This window comes from Drosophila arizonae, chromosome 5 (assembly GCF_054131065.1).
Source record: "Drosophila arizonae isolate 15081-1271.41 chromosome 5, UAZ_ARI_1.0, whole genome shotgun sequence".
Lineage (NCBI taxonomy): Eukaryota > Metazoa > Arthropoda > Insecta > Diptera > Drosophilidae > Drosophila > Drosophila arizonae.
Genome location: NC_142925.1, coordinates 14,347,018 through 14,365,204, shown reverse-complemented (window position 1 = coordinate 14,365,204; position 18,187 = coordinate 14,347,018). Strand labels below are relative to the sequence as shown.

The 18,187-nt window shown below is 43.5% G+C and overlaps 4 protein-coding genes across 30 annotated transcripts; 2 read left to right on the top strand and 2 right to left on the bottom strand.

Annotated features, from left to right (window-relative positions):
• Position 1: 1 nt before the first annotated feature.
• LOC108616971 (beta-glucuronidase) lies at positions 2-5,890 on the bottom strand. 7 transcript variants are annotated; one of them, XM_089469725.1, is made up of 9 exons: positions 5,584-5,890; positions 2,307-2,713; positions 1,934-2,246; positions 1,278-1,839; positions 1,066-1,209; positions 924-1,008; positions 688-864; positions 491-629; positions 2-428 (listed from the first exon to the last, which is right to left on the bottom strand). In XM_089469725.1, the coding sequence occupies exons 1-9, from the start codon at positions 5,585-5,587 to the stop codon at positions 232-234; spliced, it is 2,028 nt and encodes a 675-aa protein (XP_089325851.1). In that variant the 5' UTR covers positions 5,588-5,890; the 3' UTR covers positions 2-231. The 7 variants fall into 7 exon arrangements, with proteins under 7 accessions (XP_089325851.1, XP_089325850.1, XP_089325852.1 ...); XM_089469724.1 differs by lacking the exon at positions 5,584-5,890 and adding an exon at positions 4,001-4,156; XM_089469726.1 differs by lacking the exon at positions 5,584-5,890 and adding an exon at positions 4,001-4,156 and having other exon boundaries at positions 1,278-1,815.
• A 373-nt stretch (positions 5,891-6,263) lies between these two features.
• On the top strand, positions 6,264-10,995 carry botv (exostosin like glycosyltransferase 3). The gene is made up of 3 exons (XM_018012544.2): positions 6,264-6,829; positions 6,884-7,009; positions 7,063-10,995. Exons 1-3 carry the CDS (start codon positions 6,602-6,604, stop codon positions 9,631-9,633), a joined length of 2,925 nt encoding a protein of 974 aa, XP_017868033.1. The 5' UTR covers positions 6,264-6,601; the 3' UTR covers positions 9,634-10,995.
• Positions 10,005-13,796, bottom strand: LOC108616972 (ankyrin repeat domain-containing protein 13D). Of its 6 annotated transcripts, XR_016270225.1 has the most exons (8): positions 13,465-13,793; positions 13,153-13,285; positions 12,776-13,090; positions 12,381-12,712; positions 12,169-12,264; positions 11,364-12,112; positions 10,582-10,950; positions 10,005-10,458 (listed from the first exon to the last, which is right to left on the bottom strand). XR_016270225.1 is itself a non-coding variant. In XM_018012550.2 (7 exons), the coding sequence occupies exons 1-7, from the start codon at positions 13,561-13,563 to the stop codon at positions 10,737-10,739; spliced, it is 1,938 nt and encodes a 645-aa protein (XP_017868039.1). In that variant the 5' UTR covers positions 13,564-13,793; the 3' UTR covers positions 10,540-10,736. The 6 variants fall into 6 exon arrangements, 5 of the variants coding, with proteins under 5 accessions (XP_017868039.1, XP_017868042.1, XP_089325856.1 ...); XM_018012550.2 differs by lacking the exon at positions 10,005-10,458 and having other exon boundaries at positions 10,540-10,950; XM_018012553.2 differs by lacking the exon at positions 10,005-10,458 and having other exon boundaries at positions 10,540-10,950; positions 12,396-12,712; positions 13,465-13,792.
• Positions 13,797-13,987: 191 nt separating this feature from the next.
• LOC108617498 (lysophosphatidylserine lipase ABHD12) lies at positions 13,988-17,749 on the top strand. 16 transcript variants are annotated; one of them, XM_089469731.1, is made up of 6 exons: positions 13,988-14,143; positions 14,300-14,417; positions 15,026-15,062; positions 15,542-15,879; positions 16,383-16,501; positions 16,566-17,749. In XM_089469731.1, exons 4-6 carry the CDS (start codon positions 15,794-15,796, stop codon positions 17,606-17,608), a joined length of 1,248 nt encoding a protein of 415 aa, XP_089325857.1. In that variant the 5' UTR covers positions 13,988-14,143; positions 14,300-14,417; positions 15,026-15,062; positions 15,542-15,793; the 3' UTR covers positions 17,609-17,749. The 16 variants fall into 16 exon arrangements, with proteins under 16 accessions (XP_089325857.1, XP_089325859.1, XP_017868799.1 ...); XM_089469735.1 differs by having other exon boundaries at positions 14,015-14,165; XM_089469733.1 differs by lacking the exon at positions 15,026-15,062.
• The last annotated feature ends 438 nt before the right edge of the window (positions 17,750-18,187 follow it).

Below are 18,187 nucleotides of genomic sequence, written 5' to 3'. Positions count from 1 at the left end.
ATTAATCTGAGGCAAAATCAAAAACTCTTTATTACAAAAACAGAAATAAGACTTATGCTACTGAAATGTGCTTAAGTTCAGTTCCAGCATAACAATTATTACAAAAACAGTATAAATAGCTAAAATACTTGGTTTTCGCATGGACTTAGATGTAGACGTGAATGTATATAAAATATTGTACTGTCTTGTTGTCTTGTCAGCTTAAGTGTCTTACAGTCGTCGATGATGTACTCATAAATCTGCGGAATCATGCTTCACATTGGACCCGCCCACATCAGCAATGTAGGTGAACAAATCATTTGGCACATTACACTGATCCACCTCACGCCCCAGAGCAAAGTATCGCTGGCGCAGCAGGTGAGCGGCCGCCTTTGGCTGCCGTGCGCGCGTAAAGACGCCTTTCTTATTGCCACCGACCCGCGTGTAAGCTGGAAAGAAAATTCGCACATTTAATATGGTAATCTATGACTCTTCGAACTTTGATACTAACTTTGCGCCGTCTTAAAGTCGGCAAAGTTCCACACGAACTCGCCAATAAACCATTTTTGACGCCGCAAAGCATCAAAGGCTTTGAAGTGCCGTGAAAATACTTCAGTTTGGAATTCCTCGGACCAAACAAAGGCCGGTTGCTGTAAGGAAATAAATTGAGTCTATAAATTCCACAAATGAATCTCTTCTCTATATTACCAGATGGAGACCTTCCAGCGTGTCGGCTCCATATTCCGACATAAGAACCGGCTTGTCATACTTCTTATTCCATCCGGTTGCTTCACTTATCACACGCTGTGTGACCATATCCAAGCGACCCGTGTTGCTGTACCACGCGTTGTAGCGATTAAAGCTAATTATGTCTAAATGGCGGCCCTGCTTATGACAATGGCATTAAGCGGATGTAATTCAATCAGTATGCGTAGCCTGCTTACCGCTTTGTCGTCATTCGAGGGCACTGCAATGGCAGCCGTTATGGGTCTCGTACTATCCAAGGAGCGTGTGTAGTTGGCCACAAATCTATCGAAGATGCAGAGGCTACAGATGTATAGATCAAATAAATGCTCATTCACTCACTGAAAATATGTGTCGGCATTCACTTGACCTGTGCGCGGCTCATTGGCAATGGACCACATCACGACGCTGGGATGATTGCGATCGCGATGCACCAGCTGCTCCAGCGAGGACTTATGCCGGTCCAGCAGGACTTGATTGAAGTTCCTGTAGAAGAAGAAGTCCATATAATTAATAATCATTATGTATTCCAGACTAATTCTCATATCATTTACTCTGTATCGACGCTGGGGCATTCGTCGATAATCATGATGCCATGCTGATCGGCGAACTGCATGGACTCCTCCGAGTAAGGATAATGTGAGGTGCGATAGGCATTGGCGCCAATCCACTTAAGCAGATTGAAGTCACGCGCCATCAACGCATTATCCAGACCCCTGCCACGCACATCCGCATCCTCGTGCCGCCCAAAACCACGGAAATAGATCGGCTTGCCATTGATCAGAAACGTCGTATTCGTCCAGCTTAGCGTACGGATGCCCACTTTCAGACGATAGACATCCAACAGCTGCTCCTTGGCTGCATACAGTCGAATCTCCAGCTCGTATAGATAGCCTGGATCCGAATGCATAAGATATGGCCACCAGGGCTTCACATTATCCACTTGCAACGAGCCCACCAGCTTGCTGTCCGACGTCACATTGGCAACTTGCACGCCCTCTCGATTGTAGATCTGCAGCCGTGCGAGGAGCGTATTCTCCGCCTCGTTGGCCGCTGTACCATTCACTGTGATGCTGTAATCCACGGTGCCCACTGGAATGACAGGGATTTTGTTATCTATATAAAGATATATTCTAGAATATATATCACAATTTGATAGGAGCCATCAAAGAGATAAACCTAATTAATTCTAACACTATTTTATTCTTACCGCTATTATTCTGTGACAGATTCGTTTTGACCTCCACCTCCTCAATGAACGTTTTAGGCGTCGTATACAGATGCACGGATCGATGGATGCCCGCGTAATTGAAGAAATCAAATGTATAGCTCTGTATGATAGTGACGCCTTCGTCGTTGGCCACCTCCGAGATTTTGCCCTGCGGCACCGTCGTCTGGATCAATGCATTGTCGCACATAACGGTAATGCGATTCTCTGCGCCATACTTGAGCAAGTGCGTGACCTCCGTCTCGAAGGGCAAGTGCCCCATCTCATGCTTAACAGCCGAGCGTCCATTGATCCACTAAAGAAATATAGATATACATATACATATATAGTATTATTATATAGAGTATTGACCTACCACATAGGCCTCGTAGTGCACACTGCCGAAGCGCAGCCAAACCCGTTGATCCTGTCCCCAGGAGCGTGGCACAAAAAATTTGCGATCATACCAAACGGTGCCCACATGATCGCGCAGCGTCTGCTCCGTGGTGATGTCGTTGTACGAGGCCGGCACTGGCATGGGAATGGTGGGCATGCTCTTGCTCAGGTCATCCTTGAACCAGCCGTCGCGTATGCCCTGTGTCGGATTCGTCTCGTCCGAGCGCACAAAGTTCCAGATGCCATCGAGCGTACGCACTTCCCGCGTCTCCGACTCACGTGGATAAAGCATGCCTCGCGATGTTTCGATTTCCTTGTTTAGTATGATGAGTGCTAAAGTGAATTTCAGAATATAGCAGACGAGAAAAAGTGAGGACAGTGAAAAAGCTGAAAGTAAAGAGGCAGACCAATAAAACGATTAATCATTACAAAATAGTGCAACAACAGCAAATAGAAGATAAGCAGTCTATGTATGTCATCGACTTTTATTCTCATTATTGATAAGATATATCCGAATCGACCAAATTTTCCACATACATAATTATATGTGGAATATATGTGAAACCAACTTGGTAGCGAGTTTCTGTCAATGCCAATGTCAACTTAATTCAAATAAATGCAATAAAAGAAACTATTTAGCTTTGTTTTATTCTTCATTTCTTATTCTGTGAAATATACTCACATTTGCATTTGTTATGTTGAAAATCAGAGTGCGAAACGTAACGGAAATGAAATGGAATCCAATATTAATTGTCAAGTCTTATGATAATGTAGCTGAATGCATTGAATGTGCGTGTCCATGTCGCGTATGCTTAACAAAAGCCAAACAAAATGTTGCAAACAATGCAAATTCTAAAGAGCGCATCAAAGCTAAGCCGTTCTAAGCTCTTTACAACATTTCAACAGGTGCAGACAGAGAACAGCTGTTAGGCTCTCTCACTCTTTCACGTACACACACACACACTCACTCACTCATGCACCCGCTCGCATTCACGCTCTTGCACACATTTCGTTTTTTGCTTTTTTTTTCTTTTTTAATAACTGCACAAAAAGAATGTGGCGCATTTGGTTAAAGACATTTCGAAGCACGTGCAGCATAAGAACAACATTAAATTAGCTCAAAACAAACATTTAAATATTCTCTTCAAGCCCATAATAGTACAACTGTTATATGCTGATGATGTGATATACGCGAGCTTTGTTGTTGCTGCCCTCTCGCTCGCTCGCCCGCCAAAAGCACACTGAGGCTCACTGCTCACGCTCACGACGGCAGCGGCGTGCACTCCTTTTATTTTTATCTTCTCCAATATGCTTATCGGCTGGCAGACAAAAAAGCACAAAACTATTAGAGCAAAAAGCTGCGCTGGAAAGCGCGCACCAATTTGACAGTTAATTATTTGAAAATATGGCGCCGATATGGGAGTGCAAAGTGTGGCACTATTTAACGGATAATTTTAAATTGAGAAAAGCTAATTATTTACTTTCCTTTTTCTAACTCATTAATTTTAAATTGACTTCTGTATTATATATAAAAGATAATTTTAAATTGGCAAAAGTTAATTATTTATTATTGGTTATTTTATCTTTTTCTCATTAATTTGAGATTGACTTGTGTGTATATTATATACTCTAGTTTTATATTTTAGAGCATTCACTTATCCACTGCACACTTACACATTTTTTCAGCTCTTCGAGCTTCTTAAAGCTGCAACTTCTGCCAACTAACTGCAACTCCAGCGGCCTTTGCAGCTCCTTTTTAAAGACAGTCGTCGCTGGAGTAAATGCTTAAAATGCCAAACATGGACAGCAAATTTGCATACGTTCTAAAATGCGTGCCACAAGCAGCAGACATTTGCATGCCAACTTTTTTCTTTTGAGGGCTCTAAGTTAATTAAAACAACAACAGCAACAACAACAACAACAACAACAATCTTACCCCAGATTTCAAATTTCCGACACTTTAGGTTTATCGTCAAATGCATTGTTCTACTGAACTGCAGCGTATGATTGGTCAATGCGAACTGAATTTAAATAAGTTGTGCGCCCAGTAGATGGTGGATGATGGTCAGCTGTTTGATTGACTCATTGAGTCATTGACTGACTGGCTACGGGATCACAAATGTCCGTAGCCATAGCCGTAGCCGCAGCCGTAGTCGTTGTAACCGCACCCGACGTGAGCCAGTTTCTTGCGGCTTCTATAATGAGTTAGTCACACAAATCCGCCGAAACGCTCAACGGATGTCATTAAGCAAGGTAATTGTGGGACGCAGTGCAGCTACATAAAGGTCGCCCTCAGCGTTCCCGCTTTACCGGTGCTGACTAGGTTTAGGCGCATGGACGGGAAGCTCACGCACGACAACCACACACACACACAGAGAGAGAGAGACATACATGCACACGCACACAGCCTGCTGAGCCGCTGTCGGAGCGACAGTTCTTAATGCATTGAATGTGCCCCTAATAAGGCCCCACACACACACAGACATGAGCATACACATGCACACACAGACGATAAGCTGTTCGCTCCAAATCCCAAAGTGTGTTCATCGTGTGGGGGGAGGTCAACAACAAAGAAATCTAAAATAACAATCGAAACATATACAACAACAACAACAACAATACAAATAATAAAAAAACAAGTCTGAACTGCTTTGGACAGCAAATTAAAGGAACTACCAGGAATAAGCAGGCTTTCATTTCATTCCGTTTAAATGAACTTGTTCACTGCAAAGTCGTTTACTTGAATTTGATTTGTCATTTGAAGATGCACCTGATTTATTATTCTTAATTTTGTATTCATTGTATAGAGTAATTAAATAAAAAAAAACGTAAAGAATCAAGAAGAAATCAAGTTTAATACTGGAACTATAAAGCAATAATAAATATACGTAATTACAATTTTACGCAGTCATTAATCACGAATAAAACTTCTGCACGAGCCTTTCACATAATTTGCAAAACATTTATTCACAATTATATAACGTCATTGTTCTAAAAGAAAATGAAATTCATAAATATGCAAATATGTAAATATAACTTAAAACGTATTAAAAAAAAATATCTATGTGTATATATGTATATTGAAATACCTTGATTATAGATTAGTAAATTAAATACGGATTATATGTATGTGAGTTTTTATTTGTTTATTTGTTAAATATTTATTGAAAGCAAAATAAGACGAAAATAAACAATTGAAACAGGTCTAGCTAACGACGTTTGAATATAAAATATTAATATTTGCCATGATACTTTACCCATTTTCACTTTTATTGCTCGGGTGCTTTCTAAAACTTTTGAATTCGTCAAGTTGTGTGCAATGTAATTTTTCAAGTTCCGTTACAAGTTTAATTAAGTTATGGATAATTTCATTATTGGTCTAATTAAGTGTGATCGCAACGCATTTAATTAGTTTAACACTTTAACACTTTGCCACACAGATCAACTGCCGGTCAAATGCGAAAGAAACTACGCGCAAATAAACAAACAGCCACTCACGCACATACACTCACACACACCCACTCACACGTGCATACGCATAGGCAGCAAGTTAAAGACTGCGATTACAAGCTGGGCTAACGTACGCAGTTGAGCTGGGAAACCATCGCTGCAACCATCGATATAATCGATTATTTTTTCCATCGATGGTTTCCTCAACTCTAGTACGCAGACCTATTGATTTAAAAGCTTGGATTTGACTTGCGATGATGTATGTGCATGTCCATGTATTGGTGTGTATGTATTGGTGTACGGTTCAACTATGTATAATACTTGTTGCATTACACGGCCATAGCTTACAATAGGAATTCTAATTGCTAAATATCCATACTCCTAATTCCTTATTTTCACATATTTTTATAAACCCATGTTTTAAAATTTGTAACTAGATTTTATTTTATTTAAATGCACCTAACATAAAATAGAATTAAACAACAAATTTTACCGGCTCATATTTTTTAAAAATAAACATGGCTGTTTTCTAAAACAATAATAATGAAATGTAAACAAAGTCAGCTGTGTTGCAGCAGCGGTTTTATGGTCTGACAACTCAATACTATGAATATATTGACGCAGCATGAGTAAACAAACAAAATCAGCTGTACGGGTCATTTAGTGGTTTCTCGGTCTGGCAGCTCAAATAATATATCGCAAGCTTAAAATTATCGATGACGTCGATATATTTATTCAGTACTTTTAAGAAATCATGTATTGTTGTTCAATGTGTGGTAAAAGTAGAAAAACTTAATAATTGTAGACTTGAAGCAAGGCTGCAACATGTCCCTCGCCTTTGACGTGGACAATACAAGTGGCAGCACTGCTTATCAAAGCTTAACACAGGACTCAAGTGATAAAATCAAATCCACAACAGCGCCAGCATCCGTGCATCTGAGATACAACATGAGTACGGCGTGGATGCGACAATGCCGCTCATATAAGCTAACGATACTAATACTGCTACTCCTAATACTGCTACCCCTGCTGGCGCACCGCAAATTGCTAAATGTGAGTAGAAATTATATAATATTAAATGCAAATAACTAATCATTGTCTGGCCAGGCCGAGTTGGATGCGCCCCCAACAGATGTGCATCGCTCCCGACCTCTGCTGGATGCCTATGAGGACTTCAGTGCGATGCGAGCCAGTGATCTAAAGATGCGCATAGAAGAAATGCTGAGAATTAAGGTGAGTGCAAAGCGGCCATAGAGAAGTGAATAAATATTTTCAATTCATTTCAGAGCACCGTCTCTGTGGAGCTACGTGAGTTGGAATCTCGTCGTCAAAAGCTGCAGTCGGACATCAGTCAGTACAATCAAAAGCTTGAGGAACTCAAGCAGGAGCTGTTGCGCGAACAAACAGAACTCGAGCGGCTAAAGATCTCTGTGGAGCAGGCACAAGTGGCACAGCGGGAAGCCGTACAGCGCAACACTCCGGAATTGGCGCTTCCTCGCACTTTGACTCCCAATTCGCTGCCTCGCAGAATGAATGGCATTAGCGATGGAGTTGCAGCTGCCTGCGAGATGCACAATTGCTTCGATCACTCACGTTGTAGTCTCACGTCCGGCTTCCCCGTCTATCTATACGATCCGGACGTCTACAACGTACAGCGCTCGGGCTACGATATCGATGGATTCCTAAAGACGACCATAAAACAAACTTTGGGCTACAATGCGCACATTGTGCGAGATCCCAAACAGGCTTGCATCTACCTTGTGCTTGTGGGAGAGGCTCTCCTCGAGGAGGATTTGCTGCGCAACAATCGATACGCCGCCCAGGAGGAGGTGGCACAACACCCTCACATTCTGTCCAATTCGATGGCTGCCAACAGCTCGCCCATAGATTTGGGAAAGCTGTATCAGTTGCCCTATTGGGGCGGCGACGGAAGGAATCATGTTCTGTTGAATCTGGCGCGTCGCGATTTGAATTCTGCTAGGACTAATCCGCTGCTGCAGCAAAACACGATGCGTGCGATTATAGTGCAGAGCACGTTTGAACGAGATCAATTTCGGCCCAATTACGATTTGATTGTGCCCCCCATTCTGGGTCCGCCGGGTGGCGATGTTTGGCAGGAGTGCGCCAGCATGGTGCCGGCACGTCGCAAATACTTGCTCACCTTCCAGGGTGAGCTGCGACCCTCACAGGCGGCTCTTCAGCCCCTAGACGACTTCATCATGGAGCACCTGAAGGACATGTCGCGTTCTTCGACGCAGGATCAGTTTTTGCTGCAATTCCAATGTGTGCCCGCCACAGAGCAGCAGGAGGCGGGCTCCTTGGGCGACTGGACTCTCTGTGGCTCCGACAGCTCTCGCAAGCAACTGCTCAAGGACTCAACCTACGTGCTCATACTGCCACCATTGGGCCAACGGGTCAGCTCGACGCTGATGTTGGCACGTCTCTATGAAGCGCTGCGTTCGGGCGCTGTGCCCGTAATCCTTGGCGCTGATGAATTGCGTCTGCCATACGCCGAGACCATTGACTGGCGTCGCACTGCCCTGCTGCTGCCGAAAGCTCGGATTACGGAGCTCCATTTCCTGCTCCGCGCCGTGCAGGACTCAGATTTGCTGCTGTTGCGTCGCCAAGGACGTCTCATCTGGGAGCGATATCTTAGCTCGGTGCAGGCCACAGTGGACACGGTCATAGCCAGCATGCGTGATCGACTGGGTATACCGCCACGTCCGGTGCCACCTGTTGTCGCTCAGAGCGTTTTCAACAGCACGTTTATTCCCCTGAAATCGGAGCCACCTGTTGGAATGGATACGGAGCCAGAGGAGTCGTTGGGACCGATTGAGCCGCCCTATCCAAGCCCATCGTTTCGTCGCAACTATACAATACTCCGCATACAATCGAAGGAGGCATGGAACGATTGGATGGATCCATTTTTCCTTTACCCCCAATTACCCTTCGATCCGGCCTTGCCGTCGGAGGCAAAGTTCATAGGCTCCCACACGGGCTTTCGGCCCATTGGCAAGGGCATTGGTGGCGCTGGCAAGGAGTTCAGTGAAGCGCTCGGTGGCAACTATCCGCGCGAGCAATTCACCATTGTCATACTCACGTACGAGCGGGAACAGGTGCTAATGGAGTCACTGGGTCGCCTCTACGGTCTGCCCTATCTACATAAAGTCGTTGTCGTTTGGAACTCACCCAAGCCGCCGTTGGACGATCTGCGTTGGCCCGACATTGGTGTGCCCGTGTCTGTGGTGCGTGCGCCACGCAATTCGCTCAATAATCGCTTTCTGCCCTTCGATGTTATCGAGACGGAGGCGGTGCTATCAGTGGATGACGATGCTCACTTGCGGCACGATGAGATTCTCTTCGGCTTTCGTGTCTGGCGCGAGCATCGCGATCGGGTGGTCGGCTTCCCGGGTCGCTATCATGCCTGGGACCTGAGCAGCAACAACCTGTGGCACTACAACTCCAACTACAGCTGCGAGCTGAGCATGGTGCTCACTGGCGCTGCGTTCATACACAAGTATTACATGTTCCTGTACACGTATCAGCTGCCGCAGGCCATACGCGACAAGGTGGACGAGTACATGAACTGTGAGGATATCGCTATGAATTTTCTTGTCTCCCATTTGACGCGACGACCGCCTGTTAAAGTGACCTCACGCTGGACATTCCGCTGTCCCGGCTGCGCAGCGTCCCTGAGCGAGGATGACACCCACTTTCAGGAGCGCCACAAATGCATCAACTTCTTTAGCCAGGTCTTTGGCTATACGCCGCTGCTGAACACCCAATATCGGGCCGACTCAATACTATTTAAGACGCGTATTCCGCATGACAAGCAGAAATGCTTCAAGTATATATAGACGCCGCATATCATTATCATTGAACGGACGTACTTATACAGACTCTTTTTTCTTCTTCTTAGACCGTAAGCATATAGTTGTGGCCATAATAGTAGTTGGCCAGCTGGTGAGATTATCGAGAAGTGGTTTATGTAAATACGTTTATATAGCTGCCATAATAACGGAATTTCAATTCGATTTTCGAATTCGAAAGCGAACAGAAGTTGTCCAAAGAGTTTTCGAAGACTTCTTAACTACCTTAAGTTCATGTGACTTTGTATATAGCCTTGTATTAGAATTAATTGTTTAATTGTAGTCGTTTCATTTGAATAACAGTAATATAATTTTTTATAAATGTCCGGAGAGAAATCCCAAAAACCAAAAAAAAAAAATTCGTTTTATTTGGAGTAAATGCACCCATAATTTATATAGATTTTACTTTTCATATATGTATATAATATATATATATAAATATATATATTTGGATTTTCACAAAAAATGTTCAGTTGATAATGCTGATTAGTAAATTAATAGAATAGTTTGAATGTGTATAAATAAAAGAGAATGCTCGAAAAGTTTTCCTGCTCTGGCAACCGAAGTTTGACAAATGTTCTAATTAAACCTTCTCTGTTCTTAATATAAATATATGTATATGTATAGTTAGCAAGAGCTATTACATAAATTTAATATGTATATTATGTGATATATGTATACATATATATATATAAATCTACATGTTTATATATATGTATATGTATATAATGGAGATGTCGCGCGAGTTTCCGAGTTGAGACCTTTGATGAGGGAAATTCTAATTGTTTTTCCGCTTTGGGTTTTCTTCCGTTTCTTTTTGTGTTCAGTTTAGTTCAATATCACATTATAAATAAAAAAAAGTAAAAATAAAAAAATAAAAAAAAAAACAACAAATTAAATTTGCAACTTTACAACATAGGCATAATTTTTACATACTAGAATTACATATATAGATAAACTATTTCCAATTTTGGTATCGACAAAAATGACTTTCCCTCTCATTTGATTGACGCCAGGCTTGTGACTGCTGATTGATTGATTGATTGATTGGTTGGTTTTGGTTAGATTTGGTTAACTAATTGGTTCAATGGCTAGTTCTCCTGCAGGCTGAGCTTGAGCGCCTGCTCGATCATCTCCTGCTCGCGCTGTCGCTCCAGCTCGTACTTCTGCTGCTCCTGCTGGGAGAGGCGCATGGCCATGGCCAGGTCGGAGTCCATGTAGCGAAAGCCTCCATCGTCATCATCCTCAGAGACGGGCGAGCCGCTCGCATTGCCCTGCGCACCCATCAGTGACTCGTGCAGCACGCTGTGAATAATATAAACAGAGGACACACACACACACACACACACACACACACGCGCGCGCACACACACACACACACAAAAGCTTGGGTAAGATGATAGCTAGCAATACGTTGAGGGTGATGCAAGGTGTGGGGATCTATTTGAAGATCTTCTTCATATAGCTAAGATCGTTTTTGAACTGCGCCCCCGCCGAGGCAGAGCGACTGCGCTGCTGCGGCTCAAAGGCGGGCGCGGGCGGTGCCAGGTGCGAACTGTGCCCAGGTGAGGGGGAATGGCGACCGTAAATGTGGTGACTGGGTGCGAGCAAATTGCGCTTATTTGAACAGAAGCGGGCATTACTAGCATTACACGTAACGCTCGTTAAAATCTGAGAATGTCCAGAGATCGAAAGAGTTTGGATTGAGGATTACTTACCGCTGCAGCTGCTCGTCGTCCTCGGGCAGCAGTTCGGTGCCCACGGCATTTTGGCCGCGCAGCACCTCCCAGATGTCCACTTTGTCGGTATCGCTATCCAGGCCACAGGCGCCGCCAGCGCCGCTTGTCTCCGCCAGGCTCTGTTCGATGGCATATTGCAGCATGTCATCCTCGTCCAGGGGGATTTGACGGCGGGCATCGGCGCCACGATTCACATAACTGCTGGGTATATCGAAGCAACGATCATCCACCAGGCAGGTGGTGCGATCGTCCTCCTGCAGCGTGGCCACGTGCTCCACCGGCGTGGTCATGGCGAACACATTGCCAAACGTGATGCAGGCGTTGAGGACATGGAAGAGCGGTATCTCCACCTTGACCGGAAAGCCGGAAGGCAGTTGCATCGTTATAAAGTCTTTCAATTTGGACACATGCGGACTGGCCATTGTGGACATGAGATCCAGTATGGGAAGCACTTGTTCCTGGAGACGGATGGGATGCTCTTCGGCCAGCCAGAGATTGGCCTTGAAGCGTTGCACCTTTGTGCTTAGGTTTTTTGGTCTGCCAATGTCGCGACCCTGCAAATCCACATCGGCACTGAAGTACTCCTCGGGCGTGATCTGTTGCAAATGGGGCGTGCTCGTGCCCGAGCAGCAGGCGGAGCTGCCATTGCTCTCAGCCTGAGCTGGAACAGTGGGCGACGCACGATCACCGTTCACACTGGGCGCAATCAAAGGAGCTGACTCCGATGTCTGTGGGAAGGAATGCTAATTGAGTATCTAATTGTCTTTATAGTGTTTGGGCTTACGCGATCTTTGATTGAAGCAGGCACATCCGCAGGAGGCACGTAATCCTCGTCAGCAATGCCCAATAGACTGTGAAGCGGCGTCCGAGCCGTTTTGTTCTGTATAAATGGAGAACAAATTCAATTCCAATTAATATGTATATTATTCCCGTCACATTCCATGCGGAACTCAGAGCATCTCTTGGTCGGGCCACTCCAGACTAGAGCACACTTACATCTTTGATTGTTACCTTGATTTGCTCTTCGCTGAGGTGATCCATGCGCGTCTTGGTGACAAACTCCACATTGCTGGCGCCATACACTTTGCAATTGTAGCCATTGATGACCTCCGACTTTTCGCTGCGCCAGCCCCAGATGCCAGACTTGTTGCGCTCGAAGCTGATCTTCTCCATTTCGATGTTGTTGGTGATGACGGGCGCAGCCAGGCGAGCACGAACGGTGCCAATTGGTGGCGGAATGGCCACAATGTCACCAATATCGCTGCTCATCTGCTCCACCATCACCTCGTGGGTGTCATGATCGATCTCGATCATTGTAGCCGTCTCCTCTACAAAGTCCCAGGAGTATTAGGTATACTATAATATAATATTGCTATGTCTTTAGCACTCACTGCCGCCTTTGAATATGTAGGATCGATTGCCGCGCTGCCAGGTGTTGTTGTCGAAGCCCAACAAGGTTGTGTCGATGCGCACGTTGGCGCCGCGCTTGTACACCTTGTAGGTGTCGCTGGGACAGAGGCGTGACATCAGCGGCACCCACGACGTGAACTCCCACTTCATTTCAATGTAGAAGTCGGGCGCATCCAGCAGATGCTGTAACAGCTTCGGCACATGCGTCACGCGCTGCACATGACGCTGCAAGTCGCGTACCTCGATAATCGCCGTTAAGATCTCCTCGTCGCCCGTGCAAACGGCCTCCTGGACAACTGATTGAAGTGAGCGTTAGAGAGAAAATTGATTTGCTGATACAAATCTTAACGGTACTCACTTGACCAGCCTGCATGCTCGTAGGTTGCATTGCATTTGGCAGCTAAAAGGCACTTAACACATTGCAGATTCGCCAGACGAACGGCCAACATCAATGGTGTGCGGCCCCGCGGATCGATTTTTTCCTTATCAATCTGAAAGTTGAGTTATTAACATTGCTATTGTCATTGCTGTTGTTTTTGTTTTTGGAATAGAATCACTAATTCAATTAGCAGTACACACAAACACACACACACGGTCACCCACACCATCGCACACCCACCTGTCCCTGCTCCCATTCCCTAGCCAATCAATCACCCAACCGATGACAAACCTGTTCGGTGAGCAACTGCTGTTGCAGCTCCTCAACGTTCCCATTCCAGATCTGCCAGTGCAGTGGATATTCTAACTTAATTTCTTCCAAACTCTTCATTCTCTCTCTCGCTCGCTCTCTTTCTCTCTGGTTGCGGCACTGCCGTTGCGTTCAACTAAATTTCTAACTAGAATTGTATCGGAATAAGTTCGGTCAAACGGTGTACGAACTGAGTCGCTAATTGTCGTTCATTTAGTTCTTAATTGCACTTTCACTGTTTATTTACGGTAGCCAAAAACTTAACATTTGCCATTTGCTATTTGCAGTGCTGTCTTTAACAGTACTGGCATTACTAATCGAATGGGCGAAATTAATCGAAACCCGAACAGGGTGGGACAACTGTAGCTATAAACAGACTGTGTCAACTTGATTTATTTTAGCGCTAAGTAAACAAAAAATATAATACAAGTCTGCAGAGCTAAATACTATATGTTGCAAGTTTAAAATAATGTTATTGAAAAAGATTTGGTAGCATCTGTTAAAGATACATTATCAGCTGTTCTAAAAGCCGGGTGCACACACTGGCAGCCGCTGTTCTTAATAAAAAGAAAAACTAATCCAATATTCTTAATTACCAAAAATATTTAAACTGTGAAATGCACAAGTGAAGCCACAGAGTCTCCAATTAACGAGTTACTTGGTAAATTTATCCCAAATTACAAGTTAGTGTAATAAAGAATGGTTTTTACTCCTGTTAATTAGTGACATAAATTATATAAATTAGATTTGAATCATAAGCACATTGTTCATGAATAAATCAATGCTAACATAAAAACTAATCTCTTGCAACTTCCAGCTCGGACCCAACAAAAAACTATGCCTTAGACGAGAAATATATGTATGTAAATATTTTGATTGAAACTGATTTTTATACTTTCTACATTCGCCACGTTAACTGCCTAAGAAAGACGCCGGTAAGTGACAAGCATCAAGAGATCAACTCAATTAGTGTTAATTGAAGCGTTAAGCGACAAGTGCATACAATATTTACCATTCAAATTCAATTCAAGTTCAGAAAGAATGCAAACAAAAAAAAAAGACGGCAGAGCAAATGTTAACAGTTGCCGCACGCGATCAGCTGGCCGGCGGGAGAGAGAGAGAGAGTGTGTGTGTGTGAGAGTGGGAGAGGGTGTGGAAGAGATCGCGTTCTGGCTCACGCTCAGTTAAAGCTTTTTCATTTGTTTTGCTTTTTTGGTGTGCCCGCCCAGTCAGTCGCATAAAATCAAACGCGCAGGCCGCTACGGTTCTTTTTTTCTGCTACACCGCAAATTGTTTGTGCATATGTAGTTACAATTATTAGTAAGCTAGTTAAGCAATAATATTAAAACGGTTCATTATTATGTTAACGTTGAAATTGCTTGCTTGCGTTTTCCAGTCTCTCCACTCTCTACATTCTCCACTCTGCACTTTTCATTCTCCAGTAAACGTTTGCTGATGCCCGTGTTTGTTTGTTGATTTAAAAAAAATGTCTAACTTAATGTTTTGTATCTCTTTCTTCCTCTTGACGTTCGACTATTTGCAGTTATGCTCTTTGCGCGTAGGCGGCATTTCTTCAAGAGGTGAATTCTAGTGATTTCTTTAACTAACGCGTAATTAACCATTTAATATTTTAGTCGCTTCTTTAAGGCTGCATAAATCACAATTCATTTATGTTTATAAATCTGTTTATACATACATACATATGTACTTATTCACATGTTTTATGAGTAATCTGTTGCTGATTATGGCAAGTCGGTCGGTCGGTCGACGAGCACTCGATTCGTTATCTACATATGTGTCATTATTTATCGATATACGATATATCACATAATAGCTAATGTAGTTAATACCGCCATCCGCCTTATCAGCAGCAGGGTACAAAGTTTGTTCACAGCTCATTTGTCTGTTGTTGTTAGTTTAAGTGTTTGCTGTTTTGGGCTTGGGCAATTTCACAGTTGAATGCTTAGATTTTTGGCCTTTGCATGCTTTAATCTACACTATATTTGTATAAGCTAATAATCAAGTAACTTTGTTTATTCTCTTCCCTACGTTCGGCTAGACGCTTAGTACGTTCATAAAAAAAACCAAAAGAAAAACAAAAAACCGAAACAATATCCGTGAATCTCACTCGAAACAAAAAAAGAAAATCTATTTTGCACAGAAAACAAAAACCAAGCCCATTAATATTAATAACGCTCTCGCTAAAAATTAACCACAGGCTCGAACGCTAAAAAACGATATACATATAATATCGTTGATCACAAACAATTTAAATTAGCTGTAATCGAAGGGACAATCGATAAACGTCACAATGTACGAGCTTCATAGTTGTTTAAATTTAGTTTTTTATGCAACGATCATTCCCGGAACGATTCTCATTAGTTGGCTGACTGGGCTGTAAGTATTTATGCTCGATCGAAGAAAAAACAAAAACCAATAATTAATTCAAGTTAATGTTAATTTCTAATGAAATTTGTATGAAATTTGCCTGCTTTCTGACTGATACTAAAATATATACTTCTTATTATTATTATAATTATCATTTGATTTGATTTTTCACGTTGTTTTCAACATAAATTTTGCATCGTGGCATAAATATTTAGCATATTGTCGATGGGAATATTCCATATTCCCTTGGCTCTGCTCCACCTCAGCTGGGCTTCGAAAGAAAAAAAAAATAAAAGAACGAAAATAATAAGTTGACAAGCAACAAATGCTCAGCTGGCTCAAATTTACATTTTCTACATTTGTACATATACATGTGTATTTAATTAAATTTCAATTTTGTATGTAGTATTTGCTTTTGTAGATTTTTATGTTTTTTAGTATCCTTTGTAATGTCTCCGTTTAGTTAGTTAATTAATAATAACAACAACAACCATCATGCAATCCATTCTCAGAGTCGGTCTACCCTGCCTGGTGATAGCTTTGCTGGTGTTCTTCCTCTTCTTTGTGCTGCTGCCGTTGGCTTTCCGGACATCGGTGACGCTGCAGCGTGGCATTCTGTTCCTCACATTTAGTAAGTGGCGAGCTCTTTAAACAGCAGAGGTTGATCCTAACATGTTCGTCTGCTTCCTTTGTAGTCACCTATCCGAAGGGCCTTGACCTGAGCAAACCGCACAGCATTGGACTTTTTGCCACACGGAATTTCTACATCACTGTCAAGGATCACGATGAGGACGAGGATGGTGTGCGCATTGGCGTCTGGCATGTGCTGCCCAGGTATGCTGTGCATCGATTCCGCCGAGAGCTCCGCGTGGAAGCTGACGTGGAGACGGCTTTTTCCAATAGCCAGCAATTTATGCCCACTCACCAGAGTCCCGACAGCCATGAGCTGGAACGTCTAGCGCCAGAGCTGCGTGCCGAATTTCCTGTAATTGTGCCGGAAAACGAGCAGCTCTTCTACGAGCGGCTGCTGCGAGTGCCTGGCGGCACTGTGGTTCTCTATTTGCATGGCAATACGGCCACGAGGGGCAGTGGCCATCGTTCCGAGGTGTACAAGCTGTTGCGGCATCTGAATTATCACGTTTTCTCGTTTGACTATCGGGGCTATGCTGACTCGGATCCAGTGCCTCCGTCAGAGGATGGCGTGGTGCGGGATGCTCTGATGGTCTTTGAGTACATTGCCAATTTGACGTCGAATCCGATCTTCATCTGGGGCCACTCCTTGGGCACGGGCGTGGCGACGCACATGTGTGCCAAACTGGCCCACATGAAGGAGCGTGGACCACGCGGCGTTATACTTGAGAGTCCGTTCACCAACATTCGTGATGAGATTCGTTTGCATCCGTTCTCCCGGCCGTTCCGACATTTGCCTTGGTTCGACTATATGATCTCGCAGCCCATGTATGACAACCGACTGCGCTTCGAGTCGGACAAGCATGTTGGCGAGTTTCCTCAGCCAATTATGATAATGCACGCCGAGGACGATGTTGTGGTGCCCTTCCGTTTGGGCTACCAACTCTATAGAACTGCCCTGGATACGCGCAGGCGCTCCTGGGGGCCAGTGGAATTCCATCGGTTTGACCGGACACATGGATACGGGCACAAGTATTTGTGCCGGGCTCCAGAGCTGCCTGGTCTGGTGGAACAATTTATAGAGAGCTATCGCAATACAATCTACTAGACAAAATGTGCCGCGGAAGAAGTCTTAATTTATTTATTAACAATTAACGGAGTATTTTAATTTAATTTTATACCGCCGCAATGTTACAAAATTTATCGCACGGTGCATACAAATTAAAATAGTCATTTCTAGGATACACAAGCAATGGACTTTTATTTATTAACTTGGCGCGCTTGACATTAGTGTGTCCACTAGATTTTCGTTTATGTCAGACAAGCTATCGATTGTAACTTGAATTTAGATCAAATTTATGATTTCAGTTGGCTGCGATTGGCTTCAGTGTGTGCACTCTTTTTTTTCTGCAATTTATCGAAATCTATCAGATACTAGCAATAACAGAAAAATCAAATTGTCGACGGGAGTGAACTGTTCAATAACATTATTCTGTTATTTGGATTCAGACAACAGCTGTTAAAGACTAATGTTTATTTTAATCTAATAAAATCTTGACATTTATGTGACTTTTCACATCGTTTAAAATAAAGTACATGATCACTTTAAGTTTTTAAAAACTCACATTTTAATTATTGTACAGTGATAACAGCATCGGCAACTCACTGTTAAGGCTTTAGAAAATGT